Source organism: Delphinus delphis, chromosome 14 (assembly GCF_949987515.2).
Source record: "Delphinus delphis chromosome 14, mDelDel1.2, whole genome shotgun sequence".
Lineage (NCBI taxonomy): Eukaryota > Metazoa > Chordata > Mammalia > Artiodactyla > Delphinidae > Delphinus > Delphinus delphis.
The window spans coordinates 39,554,095-39,571,326 of NC_082696.1; the positions used below are offsets into that span (position 1 = coordinate 39,554,095).

The 17,232-nt window shown below is 39.1% G+C and overlaps 1 protein-coding gene across 1 annotated transcript; it reads right to left on the reverse strand.

Annotated features, from left to right (window-relative positions):
• Positions 1-2,864: 2,864 nt before the first annotated feature.
• On the reverse strand, positions 2,865-17,227 carry GJA1 (gap junction protein alpha 1). Its single transcript, XM_060030025.1, has 2 exons — positions 17,063-17,227; positions 2,865-6,817 (listed from the first exon to the last, which is right to left on the reverse strand). The coding sequence occupies exon 2, from the start codon at positions 6,799-6,801 to the stop codon at positions 5,656-5,658; it is 1,146 nt and encodes a 381-aa protein (XP_059886008.1). The 5' UTR covers positions 6,802-6,817; positions 17,063-17,227; the 3' UTR covers positions 2,865-5,655.
• Between the last annotated feature and the right edge of the window lie 5 nt (positions 17,228-17,232).

Consider the following 17,232-nt stretch of genomic DNA (forward strand, 5'->3'; position numbering starts at 1 on the left):
AATTCTGATGAACAGTTTTGTTAAAAGTAACTGACTAAGAGATTCCAGCACAAATACCCGCCCAGGCTCCATTTCATTCCATGTCTTGTAGGGACAGATGGCTCATTACATTAAATAAGGCCTGAGACCAGGGTTGGCTTTCTAAAGTGGGTGCCTCTTGAGACAGATTTTATATTCAACAGGAAAGTGTGTGGGCATTGAAATTACTCTACACGTCACAGCCCAAATAAGCATTGGGTCATTTGAGAGAAACATCCGGAGACCAGAAGAAATAATCTGACTTAAAATTTCAACACTTTGAAGACCAGGAAACAAATGCAAACATTTTCCTCCAAATTTTCTTTCTTCTTTATGTGATATTCTTGTTACTCTACTGTCCTTGAAGCAAAGTTCCACGTCTGCTCTTGAGTTCTGAAAATTGCCAGCTGCAAATTCTGACATGCCAAGGGGCTCAGCTATATTTGCCCAACCAAGAAAAGGTAAAAACAGAATCTTGGAGCCAGTAAAGATTATAAACATGTTTCTATACTTTGGGTGTGCTGTTTATAAAAAGAACCCACTTTAAGACTTTAATAAGCCCCCAAACTTCATTATTTTGCTCTCCCTCCAAGTACAAAGCACAGATGTTTTGGCATGTTGGAATATGAAGTTTGGAATTTTTAGGAGAGGCAGTGTGTGGGCAAGGACCTAGCACCCTGGGCAGGTAGAGGTTCAGCAAGTTTCTCAAAATAAGGTGAAAGAACAGCCCATGGCCTAGAAGCTTCGTGAGGACCCACAGGGGCTAGGATGATAATGCAGTGAACCAAGAGGGTTCACTAGACTTCTTCCCAATATTTAAGGACTTGGGGCAATCCTACCACTTTTAATAATAGGTAGCATAAGTTTGTGCATGAAATTCTGAGGTAAAATGATGGTAATATAAAATATATGATTATCTAACAAGACTAGGTAATTTCATGTAAAAGCAGAGGCTTTGCTTAAATAAGTTTCCTATTGTTTACAGAGTAAGAAACACTATTATAAGACTATAAAAATGACCCTGAAGTTTCTCCTTCCAGTTTCTAACATGACCATCCTTTCCTCCATTTCCACCCAATATTAATTATTTTTTCCCCAGCAGATTCTAGAACTGCACCTCCCAATTCAATAGCCATTAGCCATATATAGCTATTTAAATTAAAATTAAAATAATCCTTTTCTAAACAACCCTCAGAATAGGAGAAAATAGTTGCAAATGAATCAATGGACAAAGGATTAATCTCCAAAATATATAAACAGCTCATGCAGCTCAATATTAAAAAAACAAACCAATCAAAAAATGGGCAGAAGGCCTAAATAGACTTTTCTCCAAAGACATATAGATGGCCAAGAGGCACATGAAAAGCTGCTCAACATCACTAATTATTAGAGAAATGCAAATCAAAACTACAGTGAGGTATCACCTCACACCAGTTAGAATGGGCATCATCAGAAAATCTACAAACAACAAATGCTGGAGATGGTGTAGGGAAAAGGGAACCCTGTTGCACTGTTAGTGGGAATGTAAATTGATACAGCTCCTATGGAGAACAGTACGAAGCTTCCTTAAAAAACTAAAAATAGAATTACCATATGACCCAGCAATCCCACTACTGGGCATATACCCAGAGAAAACCATAATTCAAAAAGACACATGTACCCCAATGTTCATTGTAGCACTATTTACAACAGCCAGGTCATGGAAGAAACCTAAATGCCCATCGACAGATGAATGGATAAAGAAGATGTACATATATACAATGTAATATTACTCAGCCATAAAAAGGAACGAAACTGTGTCATTTGTAGAGATGTGGGTGGACCTAGAGACTGTCATACAGAGTGAAGTCAGAAAGAGAAAAACAAATATCATATATTAACGCATATATGTGGAATCTAGAAAAATGGTACAGATGAACCTGTTTGCAAGGCAGAAATAGAGACACAGGTGTAGAGAACAAACGTATGGACACCAAGGGTGAAAGTGGGGGAGGGGGGTGGTGGTGTGATGAACTGGGAGACTGGGATTGACATGTATACACTGGTATGTATAAAATAGATGACTAATCAGAACCTGCTGTATAAAAAATAATTAAATTAAATTAAAAAAATAATAATCCTTTTCTTCAGACTCACTAGCCATATTTCATGTGTTTCAATAGCCACATGTAGCTAGTGGCTACCATAGTGCACAGAATAGAACATTTCCACAACAGAAAGTTCTACTACTTCTAGAAGATTCAAAAATTTCCCATTTTTTAAACCTGAAATTTTATGCCAAAAATGAGTATCTAATAAAAATTTGTGGAATAAAACTGCATAGTTTTCTCATAATTTTAAAACACAGCTCAATTTAATTTTTAGTTGTGGAAAATAGGCAGCCAATTAAGGTAAGCAAAACGGAGTGGAACATCATTATTAAAACTTCTGGAAGGCTTCACATTGTAAGCTTCATGGAGCAGGGGACTATGGGGTCATTCTAATAATCACCACTACTTAACAAAGTGTCTGATATATGGCTGGTGTCTCAAATTTTTAACAGTGATTTCCTCTGGAATTAGAACTTCGCTGATGTCTCTGTTGGAGAATGGGGAGACCTGAGGTTTGATTTTCAATTTCGTATACTAAAACTGTAGTTTAAAACTGTATATTTATAATATACTTAGATTTTATTTTTTTAAATAGTGAGAAGCTTTAAAGTTTGGGAAATGTTTAAGATGGACTATTTTTTAAAGATGTAACTTGCCCTCCCACCTCCACACACGTACATCAGAAACCTACATTCAGTAGTCTATTTGTCCATCTGTACCCTATGAACTGTTTGTGAATACACACACACATTCAAATAAACCACATTTCTTTATTCCCCGTAGTAAATGCAAACACATACATGCACAGAGAAAACTTGCCTCTCCCTTCAGATTCTCAGCCAGACAAATGGTAATACTTGAAGACATGTTGATACTACCAATTATATTGACTCAGAAACTGGTTAGTAGACAATCCTTTGACTTTAGGCGCATCCTGTAACATTTGTTCATTAATTAAAAAAAAAAAAAAAAAGAAGCCACTGAACTGAACTAGGTTATTTCTAAACTAGTAATATTTTTATGTTCCAGGCATTTACTAGTTTGCTTTGTGATGTGTTCATGTAAACAATGTTAGTAAGTTAAAAGCTTTTGGGACTTCCCTGGTGGTCAGTGGTTAAGACTCCGTGCTTCCACTGCAGGGGGCATGGGTTTGATCCCTGGTCTGGGAACTAAGATCCCAAATGCCACATGGTGTGGAAAAAAAAAAAAACTTTGTTGAAATGTGACTTAAAAGTGATAATACATTTTATATTTTAAACTACAGCAATACTATCAGTTGCCCAGAATTGTTCTTGTCCCTATGAATGGTTCAATTTTTCTTGGGTGTTAAGAATTTTAAAATTCATATTTTCTGTGTTTTCACAATGTCTTGGAAAAATAGAATCATAGATCTATTTCATTCTTTTGTCACACAGCATAACCATACTCAAACCAACCCTGCATTATTCTTTTATATCTGGGAGGCCCTATAGCTTTAAAATTTTAGCACCCTCATCTTTTTATGCTTACTTCTGTCATGTATGGATCTACTAAATTACTCACTTTAGAGTCTATCACACATCTCATTAATTTTATATTTCAAATTCAACACTCTAATACTTTACCTTCTCTGTTGAATAAATATCCAAATATGTTCATCAATGTTGCACTGAATCTAGCTAATAATAAATACTGTCCTTTTAAAGATTCTGGAATCTTGTGAACCTTATTTGCCCATATCCTCATAACCAATGGAAATGTCTTTGATAATTGTGAATTGATGCAATAGAAGTTTTAAAAAATCACATGGGATATAAAGGCTATCTTTATACTAAATTAAAACTTTATTGAATAAAGAACACTCTCCAGAACACATGATCAGATGGACTAGGTCTACATTACATGCAATGAAGCTGAACATGACAGTAGTTTAACATGGAATGTCAAACAAATTAGTATTTCTCATTGTACAAAACTGCTTATGTAGTTGACATGCAAGAAGAAAAGTATGATACTCTGCATTTTCACTAATCATCCGTGATGAATTTTAAAAAGACATTTGAAGAAACTGGTAGATTTCTTTAGGATAGATTTCAAATAAATTAGTTACATGTGTACTATTGAAACTTCTTTCAACCTCTCTTGCATTCCAAATAAAATCTTAGTGCAAACATTAAAGTTGCTGGTTACTCCAGAAGACTGTCAAACTCATGATAGAATAAAAGTTCTGAATTAATGTGCATAAGTAGGACAAAACCAAGAATACCAGTTACTGCAAAATTCATCTAGACACACTTAATAGTCCACTCTAAGCATTTTTTCTAAGTCTCTCACATTAAGTACTAAAGCCTGTTTACAGTACTAAAATTCTATCATTCAAGCATCAATGATTATATTTCAGAAAAAGAAAATCATTCATTTCAGCAATAGCATTACTGCTATATTCTAAAAAAAGAAAAAAGAAAAAAAAAAAGAATCATAATTAACAAAACCAGTATCCATAATAGGATACATGGAGAAAAAACATTTTAGGGGAAAAAAAAAAATGTGCTTTACTTGCACAGCAGGAATTATATAATGTAAACACCATATTGGCCCACACCACAAAATCCATGAGAAAGGTTCAAATTTGAACACCATGTGTGCATTATTTTCAAATCTGTGTTTGTGAGTTTATACTGCATCTGCTTGTACCAATACATGACAAATAAAACACACTCTTCCACACACATTCACATACAAGTGATTGTTAAACATTGAGCATGGCTTGCTTCCCTGACTTTAACTCAAAAAATGGTAAGTGATATCCCAACTGTTTTTTAAATGTCTACAGAAATCATTAAATGAATGTGAATAGTAGTTGAGGAATGATGCAAAGTGATGGTAATAATAACGTGGATGTAAAAAAGAATGTACGTAAAACTGGCTGAGATTTGCAAATGCATGGAAAGTCTTCTTCTGTGGGCCGTGTCTGAACTTTTAACTGATACCAAGAATAAAAAATATAGTAGCACAAGTCCATTGACACCTGGAGGGTCAGGCCTAGAAAGCTTACCTTCAAAGTGCAAATTTTAACAATGGAATGTTTTAGCAGGGACATAAGGGCAATCCTCTGTCTTCTTCTTGATAAAGAGAAGTAGGATGTTCAGGAAGTATTTTCTCCTGGCCAAAGTTATTTCAGTTTCTTGGTAAAACAAAAAAGTATTTAACCAAAAATATCACCCACCCAGTCTTTCACATACACAGAAGTATTCTTAAGGGTGTGTGGGGAGGAAAAAGCCCTTAACTATGGATCACCTAATGCAACTTTTATTTAAAATTTAAGTTCTTTGAATCAACTACATTAAATACCAACATGTACCTCTCTCATCCCTTCCCTCTCCACCTGCCTATCCCTAACACCCCCAGTGAACCAGGTATTCTAATGTCTTTGTGTTTTCTAAGCCTCGTGACAAGGCTGTTGAGTACCACCTCCACTGGAAAAAAAATGAACACCTAAGGTGCACTTTCTATAGCACCTTTTTCTTCTCCACAACTGAGTGGAATCTTTATGCTCTCAAGACTGGACCTAGATCTCTAGGTCATCAGGCCGAGGTCGGCTGCTGGCACGACTGCTGGCTCTGCTGGAAGGCCGCTGGTCCACAATGGCTAGAGGCTGTAGTTCATGGCCAGCATCGAGCTTTTTAGAATTCTGGTGGTCATCAGGGAAATCAAAAGGCTGTGCGTGGGAGTTAGAGATGGTGCTTCCTGCCTGCCCCATTCGATTTTGTTCTGCACTGTAATTAGCCCAGTTTTGCTCACTTGCTTGTTTGTTGTAATTGCGGCAGGAAGAATTGTTTCTGTCTCCGGTAACCAGCTTGTACCCGGGAGGAGACATGGGTGAGAGGGGAGCGGTTGGGGAGGAGCAGCCATTGAAATAAGCATATTTGGGAGATCCACAGTCTTTGGCGTGGTTCGGTGGGCTGCTGGTAGTGTGGTAAGGATCGTTCTTTCCCTTCACGCGATCCTTAACACCCTTGAAGAAGACATAGAAGAGTTCGATGATGTTCAAGCCAAGAGACACCAAGGACACGACCAGCATGAAGATGATGAAGATGGTTTTCTCTGTGGGACGAGAAAGGAAGCAGTCCACCTGATGCGGGCAGGGATCTCTTTTACAAGTGTAAACAGCACTCAAACTGAATCCATAGACGTACCACTGGATCAGCAAGAAGGCTACCTCAAAGACAGACTTGAAGAGGATACTGATGATGTAGGTTCGCAGCAAACCCCCTCGCATTTTCACCTTGCCATGCTCTTCGATGCCATACTTGAACTTCTTTATTTCAATCTGCTTCAAGTGCATCTCCAAATTCCTATCATCATTTTGGGCTTTGAGTTCCTCCTCTTTCTTGTTCAGTTTCTCTTCCTTTCGCATCACGTAGAACACATGAGCCAGGTACAAGAGTGTGGGAACAGACACAAATATGATCTGCAGGACCCAGAAACGCACATGAGAGATTGGGAAAGATTTGTCATAGCAGACGTTTTCACAACCAGGTTGTTGAGTGTTACAGCGAAAGGCAGACTGCTCATCACCCCAGGCTGACTCAACTGCTGTCCCCAGTAGCAGGATTCGGAAAATGAAAAGGACTGACAGCCACACCTTCCCTCCAGCGGTAGAATAGGCTTGAACCTTGTCAAGGAGTTTGCCTAAGGCACTCCAGTCACCCATGTTGCCTGGGCACCACCTGAAAAGAAAAAGACAACTAAATGATCATAGGCCACAGATTGTTAGTTTAATATACAGTTTCTTTCAGCCGGCAGTCAAAGTACTGTAAAAGATCTCCTATCTTTCTAGCACTCTTCAAAAACAAACAAATAAACAAACAAAAAAGCCACAAGTGCAAACTCTTCCATTTTCCCCTGAAAAGAGCTCTCAAATTTTCTTGAGATACGCTAAATCTTCGAAACAGCAGAGCCTATGTGCAGAGTAAATTGCGATCTTAACCTTGCGAAGATGTATTACTTGCTCAACCACTGTCTTACCACGTGACTTGAGAAGTTGTCTGCGCTAAGTGTCTCTGCTTATTTTATCCCCCTGGACGGTCCAATTAGAGGACTGTTCTTACCTGATAGGCCTGTGTCTGCATGCACACCCAAGCAAAATGCTGATATGTGGTATTCAAAAAGCATGGGTACCTAAGAATTGAGGTAAGAACACCCATACCCAGGCACATGCATGCAACCTGTTTTCAAACCTCATTCCTATTACATATAGTACTTTATTCCTAATTGTATCCTGAAATGTTTCTCCTTGGTAATTCAAGTGTCATTTGTGCATACTCTACAGTGTAGTCATTTATACTTCTCTGTTTCTTCTTAAGCAGTGACTCATGTGGTTCAGAAGTCTGTCTTCTGCCCAGAGGAAAATACGTTGTGCTGAAACACACCATTTTGACACACTGTGTCCCTAGATGCAGGAACGTACTTTCAAAAAACAAGACTAAATGCACATCACGTTTCAAGTAAGAGTTCAATTGACCTCGATACTAATTATAGCCTGAGAAATAAAAAGACAACTTTAGTGTTATCTCTAGTAAAAAGGATTGGTTTTAATCTTTGGATTGCTGTACAAGTAAGTTCCTTTACTGGGCTTTGGGTCCTCAGCCCACGCACTCTATTTAACTTCCTATCAATACCTAGATATCTCAAGCCTAGGACTTACCCATTATTGGGGCTGATATGACAGGAATCCCAAAAGTTATTTAGTTCAATTTATTCTTCTAATGCCAATAGTCCTTTTAACTGATGAAAATTGAGGTCTTAAGTATATAGGAAATATTCAGCTATCCGTAGAGCCAGAAAAAGACTTTCAATCCCAAGACCAAGGCATCCCAATGCATGACACTGGTCTTAAAATTATAGCAAAGCTGGGTTAACGTTAGAAATGTTTCCGTGCTTTAACATATACAATCTTAGCGGGGGCTGAAATCTGGTAAGAAATGAATAACATTGCATGTGGCAGCCAGAGAGAATATAGTCTAATTTTCAGCAGAGAGTAATTGGAGGGTTCAGAATGGGATGAAGTAGTCAAAGATTATTTAATCATTAAAAACAAGCAAAGCAAAGACTTTTCAGGAGCTTACTGAATTTTAAATAGTATAACTAGGGCTTCCCTGGTGGCGCAGTGGTTGAGAGTCCGCCTGCCGATGCAGGGGACACGGGTTCGTGACCCGGTCCGGGAAGATCCCACATGTCACAGAGCGGCTGGGCCCGTGAGCCATGGCCGCTGAGCCTGCGCGTCCGGAGCCTGTGCTCCGCAACGGGAGAGGCCACAACAGAGGCCTGCGTACCACAAAAAAAATAGTATAACTAAAAGTAGGATTATATAGACTTCCTAGAAATATGTTTGTTGTCTGGATATAAAGAATTTTTCACCTGGTATTAAACTATAAGCCATCTTCTCCTTGTGGGAAGTAAATGAGGTCCATGGGAATCTTCTTCCCCACCAAGCAATGTTACATTTCTGTCTAATGCCTGTACCTCCTGGCTACAGAGGGCAGAAAAAAATGAATTGGATACTGGCCTGGGATTTCCTGGATGGAACAAAGAAGAGATGGCTGATTCATAAACTGAAAATGTATCAGCTATCTAAATTAGCAGTCAGTGAGTATTTTTGATGACAGCCCAGAGACTGGTGCCAAAGAAAGGGGGGTGGGTGATGGGTAAAGGTTGGAGGTGAGTGGTAAAGATTGGAGGTGGGTGGGCAAATTACAGTAAATAACTTTTTTATGACCCTGCCAGTGGTCATAAAAAAGGGAGCTTCACCTCTAGGAAGGGCCATTTTAGATTGTGAATCGAAAGTGAAATTGATGTATGGAAAGCAGTCAAACAAGAACAAAGGCTTGTAGGACTGACAAAGAGAGTGAAATAGCCGGGGGAAAGCTTGAGAAGCTTGAAGAGAGACAGTAATTTAGCTTTGACGGACGGTTTGATATGACAGAATGTAAAAGAAAGAAACTACAATTTAGCAGAAGATACTACACTGGCAATGAAGAAGCACAGTCCGTGAGGACAGAATTTTTGAAGCTCTATCAATAGACAGTTTCGATGTGATGATGTGTAAATTGGTCCCAATTCTGTGTAGAGAATTACAATATTTTGCCAGTGTCATCTGCTTTTGCTCAATACTCCAGTTTTGGGGGGGTGGGGGTGGGGATGAATGACAAAAACAATCAAGTATAAAATGATAAACTGCACACATCTCTTCACATTCACGCGATGATCGAGCTCAAGAAAAACTTAACGTGCTTCAGGTACACTGAGAAGTTGTCATTTTAGTCAGTGTTTCGTTATTATTCAAAGTAAAATATGTAGATGCTTGTGGCAATTAATTACTAAGTTTCTTTACACTCTATGGAAAAATAAAACTTGAGTTTCCTATAATTCTGAGATTCCACAAAAATACCCTATAGTGCCACAGTATGTGAACTGGGTCACTGGACAGCTCTCTAGGTAGTAGCGAAGTTGTCTTTTCTTTAAGCAGCCACCCAGTTGTCATTTGCATTAACTGAGTTATACTCTTTTACCTGAATGAGTTGAATTATCCAATTGGACACCTAATATCCTGCAACATGTAGATACCTGTTATTAGCACTATCATAGAGACCATCAGATAATGTTTAATGTGATGGCTTATAATGCCGTTATCTTTTTGGTAGTCATTCACTTTGCTGTGAATTAAAAGTTCTATCAACCGGTTGTCCCCTCATCCCCATTATCATTTTCATTTTTCCAAGTCATAATTGAAAAAGTAATGCCCTTTTATAAGAAGAGGTCATAATTATGTTTACAGAATCCCTAGCATTGATTTATAGACTATATACCCCATTCACATTCACTAGTATGAGACAGGTATATTCCTTATTTGATATATGATAACATCATGGCAGTTGAGCATATATCCTGTATATTCATGCCTTCACCTCTAGGTTCCCAGGGTGGAAATTTATATGTAGATTAAGGTCTAGGTTAAGGAGTTGTACAAACTTCTTATTAGGAGCATATGCTTGACAGTAGCTGGACCGTCCTTCTTGTGTCCTCTATGTACCATGTTAGATCACATTTTCCATTGCTCTTCATGGCCCTCTAGACTAGAAGCCAAAAACCAGTCACGCCAGGTGTGACCCACCCAAGGACCCTCTGGGCCCTTTGCAGGTTCCCGAAGGGCATCAGAATCACTTAGCAGCATGTGTTAAGAACACACATTCCTGACACTCACCAGTTTGAATGAATATCATGGGGTGAGGGTGGGGGGTGGCTTGTGAATCATTCTTTTGTTTTTTTTTTCTTTTTCTAAACAAATGCACCAGGTGATTCTGAAGTAAGTTTTCAGGCCAAGAGGCAAATGTTTCTTGACATTTTTTGGTGCTCTGTCTCGTCTCTCATTCAAAATATTTAGGAGTGGAGAAATGGCAGGAGAGCAGAAAGGGATTGAGTGTCTAAAAAGGTCAAGGGGATGGGGGGGCAGGGTTAGTATGGGGGGCAGAGGTCTCTGGGCAACTGGGAACTGAGCTTACCCTTTACTGTACAGCCCCCTGTCCCTCCACCTCCATCGGCTGCTCCCCAAGAGCACAAGGACTCAAATGCTTTATTCAAAATGAAAAAAAAAACTTCTATTTTAAGTTACTTTTTGATCGTCCCCTGTTCCAGAGCCATATAAACAAATCACTGTGCCAAAGCTAGACACTTTGCTGTGTCATTAATGTTCTAATAATTATTAGGAGAATTAGAATATATTTTACTCCCAATTTTAAAGATTTTCCCAAGAGACACTGTAATGAGTTGAGAGTGGGGAACTAAAATAAAATAAAGGTAAATAGGAGTGCTTCCTGATAAAAATCCACTTAATGGATTTGGGGGGTGGGGCGGGGCAGAAGTACTGTGTGTGTTTCTAATATCCTAAACCAAACATTATAAGCCTTTTGGGACTTCCCTGGCAGTCCAGTGGTTAAGACTCCGGGCACAGGGGGCACAGGTTCAATCCCTGGTTGGGGAACTAGGAGCCAGCATGCCCTAGGGTGCGGCCAAAACAAAAAAAACTATAAGCCCCAAAACTAAACTGTAAACTCTCCTAATGTTTTTCTTTAATTTTTGTAAGAACCCCTCTCCCTTGCAGTAAATGTCTTTGAGTGGGCTCAGTTGTGACCATTCCTCTATAGTTACAACAGCCAGATGTGTTTTTGGTAATATTCATACCCACACATAATTAACATAATCTACATTCAACCTGTCTGCAAATTCTATAGGTTTTATCTTCCACCCAAAACAGACTATGAGTCTCACCACCACCCCTGCTCTTAGCCTGATCTCAGCCATCATCAGGTTACTTGTCACCTTTCTTCAGGTTGTATGTCAAGACCCTAGTTACCCTGCTCGCCAATCTATTCTCCTCAGTCAGTCTTGAAAAACTAACAAGCCGATCTGCCTTGATCAGCTTGGTTCCATCTCCATGGCTTGTTCTGGTATCACCTCATCAGCCAGCACTCTAGGTCTGTCACTTGCTACTCCCCTTGTTCTGTTTTTGTTTTTTTAATGGCCCTTGGCTCTACTTGGCACATTATGTATTTACTTGTTTATTGTTTGTCTGCCTCCATGACAAGGACTTTTCACTATCTGCTTTCCTCAGCTAGAATGTGAGCTCCATGAGGGAGTTTCTTTTGTCCACTGCGGTATCTCCAGTGCTTAAAAGAGTTAAGAGATAGTGAATATCTATTGAATGAATTAAAAGCGGCTTGTACAAAGAAAGGCACTAGGTTTCACCAGTTTTGTTTGTTTGTTTACTATCTCCTTGGGACTCTCTTAATTATAGTTATATATCCCAAACTTCTGAAGTTTCAAATTAATTAAAAAGAGACTTCCACAGTAAAAAAAAAAAAAAGTGGTAATTGTCAGCATCTCATATTACACGGACTATTAAATTTTCAAGTGATAATTGCTGTAACAGAGAACTGTCTGAAACAACATACTTTAAATGATTCCTGAACAGGCAATATGACTGAATTAAGAAAACAGACTCTTTAACAAAGAATTTGTTAAACAAGGTCTTGAATTTATTACACAAGGTCATAGTGATTTGGGATTCTTGCAGAACTGCACCAGGTATCATAGATATTTATGCAGTTTCACTATTATGCTGTTTTACAGGTTAAGATTTTAAAACAACACCACCAAAAAAAAAACTTGTTCGGTCCAATTCTGCAGTATTCTAATTCTGACTGGACTACACAATTCAATTGTCGCCGAAAGAGACCCCACAGTGTCTTGCAATAGAAGAAATAATCTGTTAAAACTTGTGTATATTTTAAGAATGATAAATCTCGGGGTAAGATTGGGGCTCTGAACGGAAGAATAACAGCTGATATCAACCCTGGTTAATATAACATCTCTATATAGTTTGAGTGTATGTTAGGCAGTTAAGTGATTTGAATCAGGTACCATAGAAAATGTATCTTCCCAGTTCATCAGGTAATATACAACCTTTGCTTCCTTATACCTGGGTAGTTAGCCTAACTCTGTGATGTATCAAACCTATTCCGTGTAAACCTCTGTTCTATTTAAAATTCTGTCTCATGGCTCCCTGATTATCCTTAGATTCCTTTGTAAAGACTGAAATACTGCTACATTTCTGCAGGTATCTGATGTGTGTGGCATTGCTTTTTTGAGGGAGGTAGGATGGGGAACACACTAACAAGCCTTCTTTCCACGGCCCTCACCCTTTTTCATCACCCTGTCAGCACACATCAGCCTCCACAGAACAATGAGATGAGATGGGAGTTGAGGAGTGAGGGACTCCATCCAAAGAGACAATCCCCTCCCCTAGTCCAATAGCTACCACTCAACTCCCCTACTAACGGAAGTTTCTAATGGTCACTTGAGGGGTGCTAGAGGAAAGAGCCTAAGTCAGAAGCTTCAGGCTAAAAGCCATGTTCTTAGATTGTGATTGGATGGACTTTAAAATAACGCTATTTCTATCAGTTTTGGTGCTTCCCCCAAATGTCACCTCCAAATTTACTATTTTTATTGAACAGCCTAGTTATTTTGTCATCATATAAACACACTCTTAGAGTCCTCACAAGTGTATTGATTAAGAACAGTCTATTTTCCTTAATGAGCATTGAATGAATATCTCATGCACATGAAGCTCTTAATAAAAGCTCAATAAAGTTTAGCTATTACTCTTTAAATGAATTTTAGATGTAGATATAGCCCACTTATTTTCTAACTTTGGCATCCTTTCTTTAGTAAAATAGCAACTAAGAAGTGATTAACATTTGCCTAATGGTAATCAAAATTAGTTTTCTAGATGCTCCTGTAATGAGTACAATATTGCTATTTTAGCAACCTCAAAGAGATTTATGAGGAGGAATTTACCCTTTATCAATTAATAGGGAGAAAGGACCATGAAGAGGGTCTTTGTGTTTCTATTTGGAGGCATCTCCTCTAAATCATGGAAAAAGTCATATACTATAGAATGTATCTGCCTTACAGAAATTGCTAAAAAACACTATATATTTTCTATATTACTGTAAATTTTAAACATTCCATAAAACACATTTTTTTTTGGCCATCCTGCGTGGCATGTGGGTTCTTAGTTCCCTGACCAGGGATCAAATCCGTGCCCCCTGCAGTGGAAGTGCGGAGTCTTAACCACTGGACCGCCAGGGAAGTCCCAAAACACATATTTTTAAGAAACTATTTAGAAAGCTAGGAAAACTTGGATGTGAAAATTATTGAAAGTTAAGAAATTCTTAAAGAAAAAATTTATATATATATATATATATATGTGTATATATATATATATGTATATACACACATATATATATATATATATATGGCTCACCCTGGTTTGTGTTTTAACTTTGGCAAAAGACAGTATGTACACACATAGTCAAATGGTGAATCTAGACAGGCAAAGTGGAGACAAAGTGAAGAATTTATGTAGTTACCCGAAGGAGGTTGGGGGGGACTTCTGTTGAGAAATTCTGGGGATATTTTTTTGAACTTGACTTATCTATACTGAATATTGACATTAATGGTAAACACTAGATAATTAATAATTAATAACTTGTCTCCCCAGAGCTGAACCAACTTAACGTGTGTGAATATGCTCCAACAATCTATTCAAACAATTAAGAATCTTGAAGGGAAGTCAGATCAGAACAGGAAAGGTGGAGTAGAAGGTATTAATCACTGGTGACTTTCCTATCATTCCCTTCCCTCAGTATCATACATAGAGGCTCTGAGGCTCATACCAAGCTACCCCTCTGGATATCATCAGAGAAATGAAGGAATGCACTGTAATGTGAGGTTTCCATCCTTCTCTACGCAGGAACTGGAAACATGTACGTAACAAAACAACTCTCGATATCTGAAAACACACCCTTTCAGACACTTGCTTGGAACTGTGTTTCCCAGGGTCAGCAATGTAAGAATTACACTGTAAAGGGCCAGGAATTGAGTGGATGGGGTGGCAGTGATAAACTATAAAAGGTAGTAGAAAAATGTGGAACATATTTAAACAGTGAAGAGAGTAGGATCAAAGCATTACCACTGCATTTTCCAGGCAAAGGACAGGTGATAACTATACTGACTTTGGAAACTACAAAGCACCAGACATGCACACTGCTAGGACGGAATAACCTTCTGGCAATCTGGCCTACATAGAAGAATTACCCTTTCTCCTGAAGGGTTTTCTACTTGGCTTTTTTCATTCTTTGAGACAGGGTTAATTTAATGAGGTCTCTGCATTACTGCAGGATTTTATTCTTGGCAATCCTTGTATAAGTTAGGCTTTTTAAAAATTTTTCATAATCTACTCTTCAAACTGGCTGAGGCATTTTAGACTGAGTTCAAGTGTGCCCAATTATCAGAGGGTGAGATTAAGCATCTTTTCATTACCAGCTTGGTTTGGGAAGCAGAAGAAATTAAACCCACCTCCAAATAAAGCCACGTCTATTTTTCCAACAGTTTGTAGCTCTCCTCTTCCCACCCCCACTTTGTACTCCTGGAGAGAAACACAGGCACGCCCTAGGGTTGAGGGTGAGGATGAGGTTGGTCAAGGAGAGCTTTTGGTAAGCTTTATCAGAGATGCTCTGTAAATATCTGGATGGCCAGCCAAGAGGATAAGGGTGGGCGAGCCGCTGCTGGGAACTCAAGGTTTGAGTTTCCGAATTCTGATCTGCCTCTGGACACGTCATGAGCTCTTTACTCATTTCATTATGGGGCTTCCTCCGCTCTCCCCACCCCATCCCTATTCTTGGGAAGTTTTGAGAACTTACAGAAGAGTTACAAGTGCCATTTAGGCACGGTAATTCCCAAGGTACTCAGATTTCCTTATGCTTTATACAGTAGGATTCAACAAGTTCAAAAAAAAAAAAAAGGGACACTGCGGGTGCGGGTTTTGGAAGGGAAATTAGATTGACACATTTAATTCAATTAATCACTTGCTCTTCTTTTACCATTTGGCCACAGTCCATCTCTCCCCCCACCCCCGCCTCTCTCCCCCTCCCCCTTCCTTTCCAGTGGCGGAACTCGGACCTGCGCTGGGTTTGACCGTGAGGATTTGAGGGAAACTTCTCAGCAAACGTTTCCAAAGCGCGGAGGCTCGGCAGTGCAGGAGCCCCGGGCGAGCCGGGCAGATGATAAGATGGCAGGAAGCTCCCCGAGCCCTCCCGGCCCCAGGCCCCCGTCCTCGTTCCGCAAAGCTTTCATTTTTATTTGCTTTTCAGCATTCTCTGGTGCAAATACTTCAAACTGCAGGGTCACACCAAGAATTTAAACTAATTAGTCTGTGGAGTTAGAACAGACAAAATCCCGACCGGACACGAAAACGCACGGTTGCATTTCTGGCTGTGTGTGTGTGTTACCCATAAGAGCATGTAAGAAATTGAGCCCTTTAAAATAACAAATCAGTGTTATCTTTGCCTACTGGCAGCACCGCACCCTGCGGCTCAAACTCAAAAATGTTGCCCAAGAGCTCTGAAGTCTGCTACAGGTTCGGACAAGCGGAAGGCGGCGGGGGCGTGGGGCTGGGGGGAGGTAGCTCCCTCTAAGGCGCCGATTTAAGAAATTTCGTTTCCTATTCTTTCTAGGAGCCCCTGTCTTAGGAGACCGTTTTGGAAATGCACCCTGGCATATACTCTCTTCTAAACGTCCGTTCTCTCTCTGTTAATGCTTTGTTAAGTAACCACCACCCATTCAAGGGATTTCACCTCCGGAACTGCCAGCGTGGTCGACTCAGTGGTGGCTCTCCTGAGGTTCTCAAGATTTTTGCATAGTGGGTGCTAATACAAAGTAACCCTTTACTGTTGCTTTAAGAACCTCAATATTACAGCTCTGATTTTTATACCTTTTTGTTTACCGGGTAAAATTCTAGGAAGGGACCACGTGGAAGTCAAGCAGCAAGGTCTTAACAAAGCACTTTGTTAAGAAATTTGCATTGCAAGGCTATAGAACATCAATCAAGATTTCCATATGAAAAAGTACAAAGAGTAGAATTCTATAGCAAGCACGCTAAGCAAATTTGCACTTTGATTTTTCTGCTGTTGTCAGTCAAACCCCCCAACCTAGGCCCCCTAACCCCGCCCCCCTCAAAGTTACAAAGCACCTAGACTATTACTGATTACCCAAAAACGTAGAATTATCCTCTAAAATGGAGAACCAAATATCCAGTAACTTTATTCTAATATTCTGATTCTAATCAGAAAGATCTGAATCTTATTTACCTGTTGCATTATTAAAAGAAAACTTTTTAACAGTCAAAAAGTAAATACCGTAAGTTCAATTTTAAGTTTAAAACTATAGACACTTTCAAGTTCATCATTCCCTTTACAATATCATGTGAAAGCTACATTTAACAAATTTTAAAACTTTAGAAAAGTTTTTCTTGTAGAAAAAGAAAGGAATAGGTAAAGATCTTTTAAAAAACTTACTGTTTCTCTTGAAAGAAGTGAAGTAGTCACGCCAAGTGATTGAACTCCTCAGAGAATGAAGTCAAATGCAAAAACAAGTCCAGGCCCTCAGACCTGTCTATTTAAAGTTTAAAAGTCTTCAGCTATTTGGTACTTTCCTCACTCCTTCCCCCTAATGAAAGAAAAGTGCT

Excerpts from the sequence above, each read along its gene's own strand:
- GJA1 (XM_060030025.1), bottom strand. The coding sequence starts at position 6,801 with ATGGGTGACTGGAGTGCCTTAGGCAAACTCCTTGACAAGGTTCAAGCC.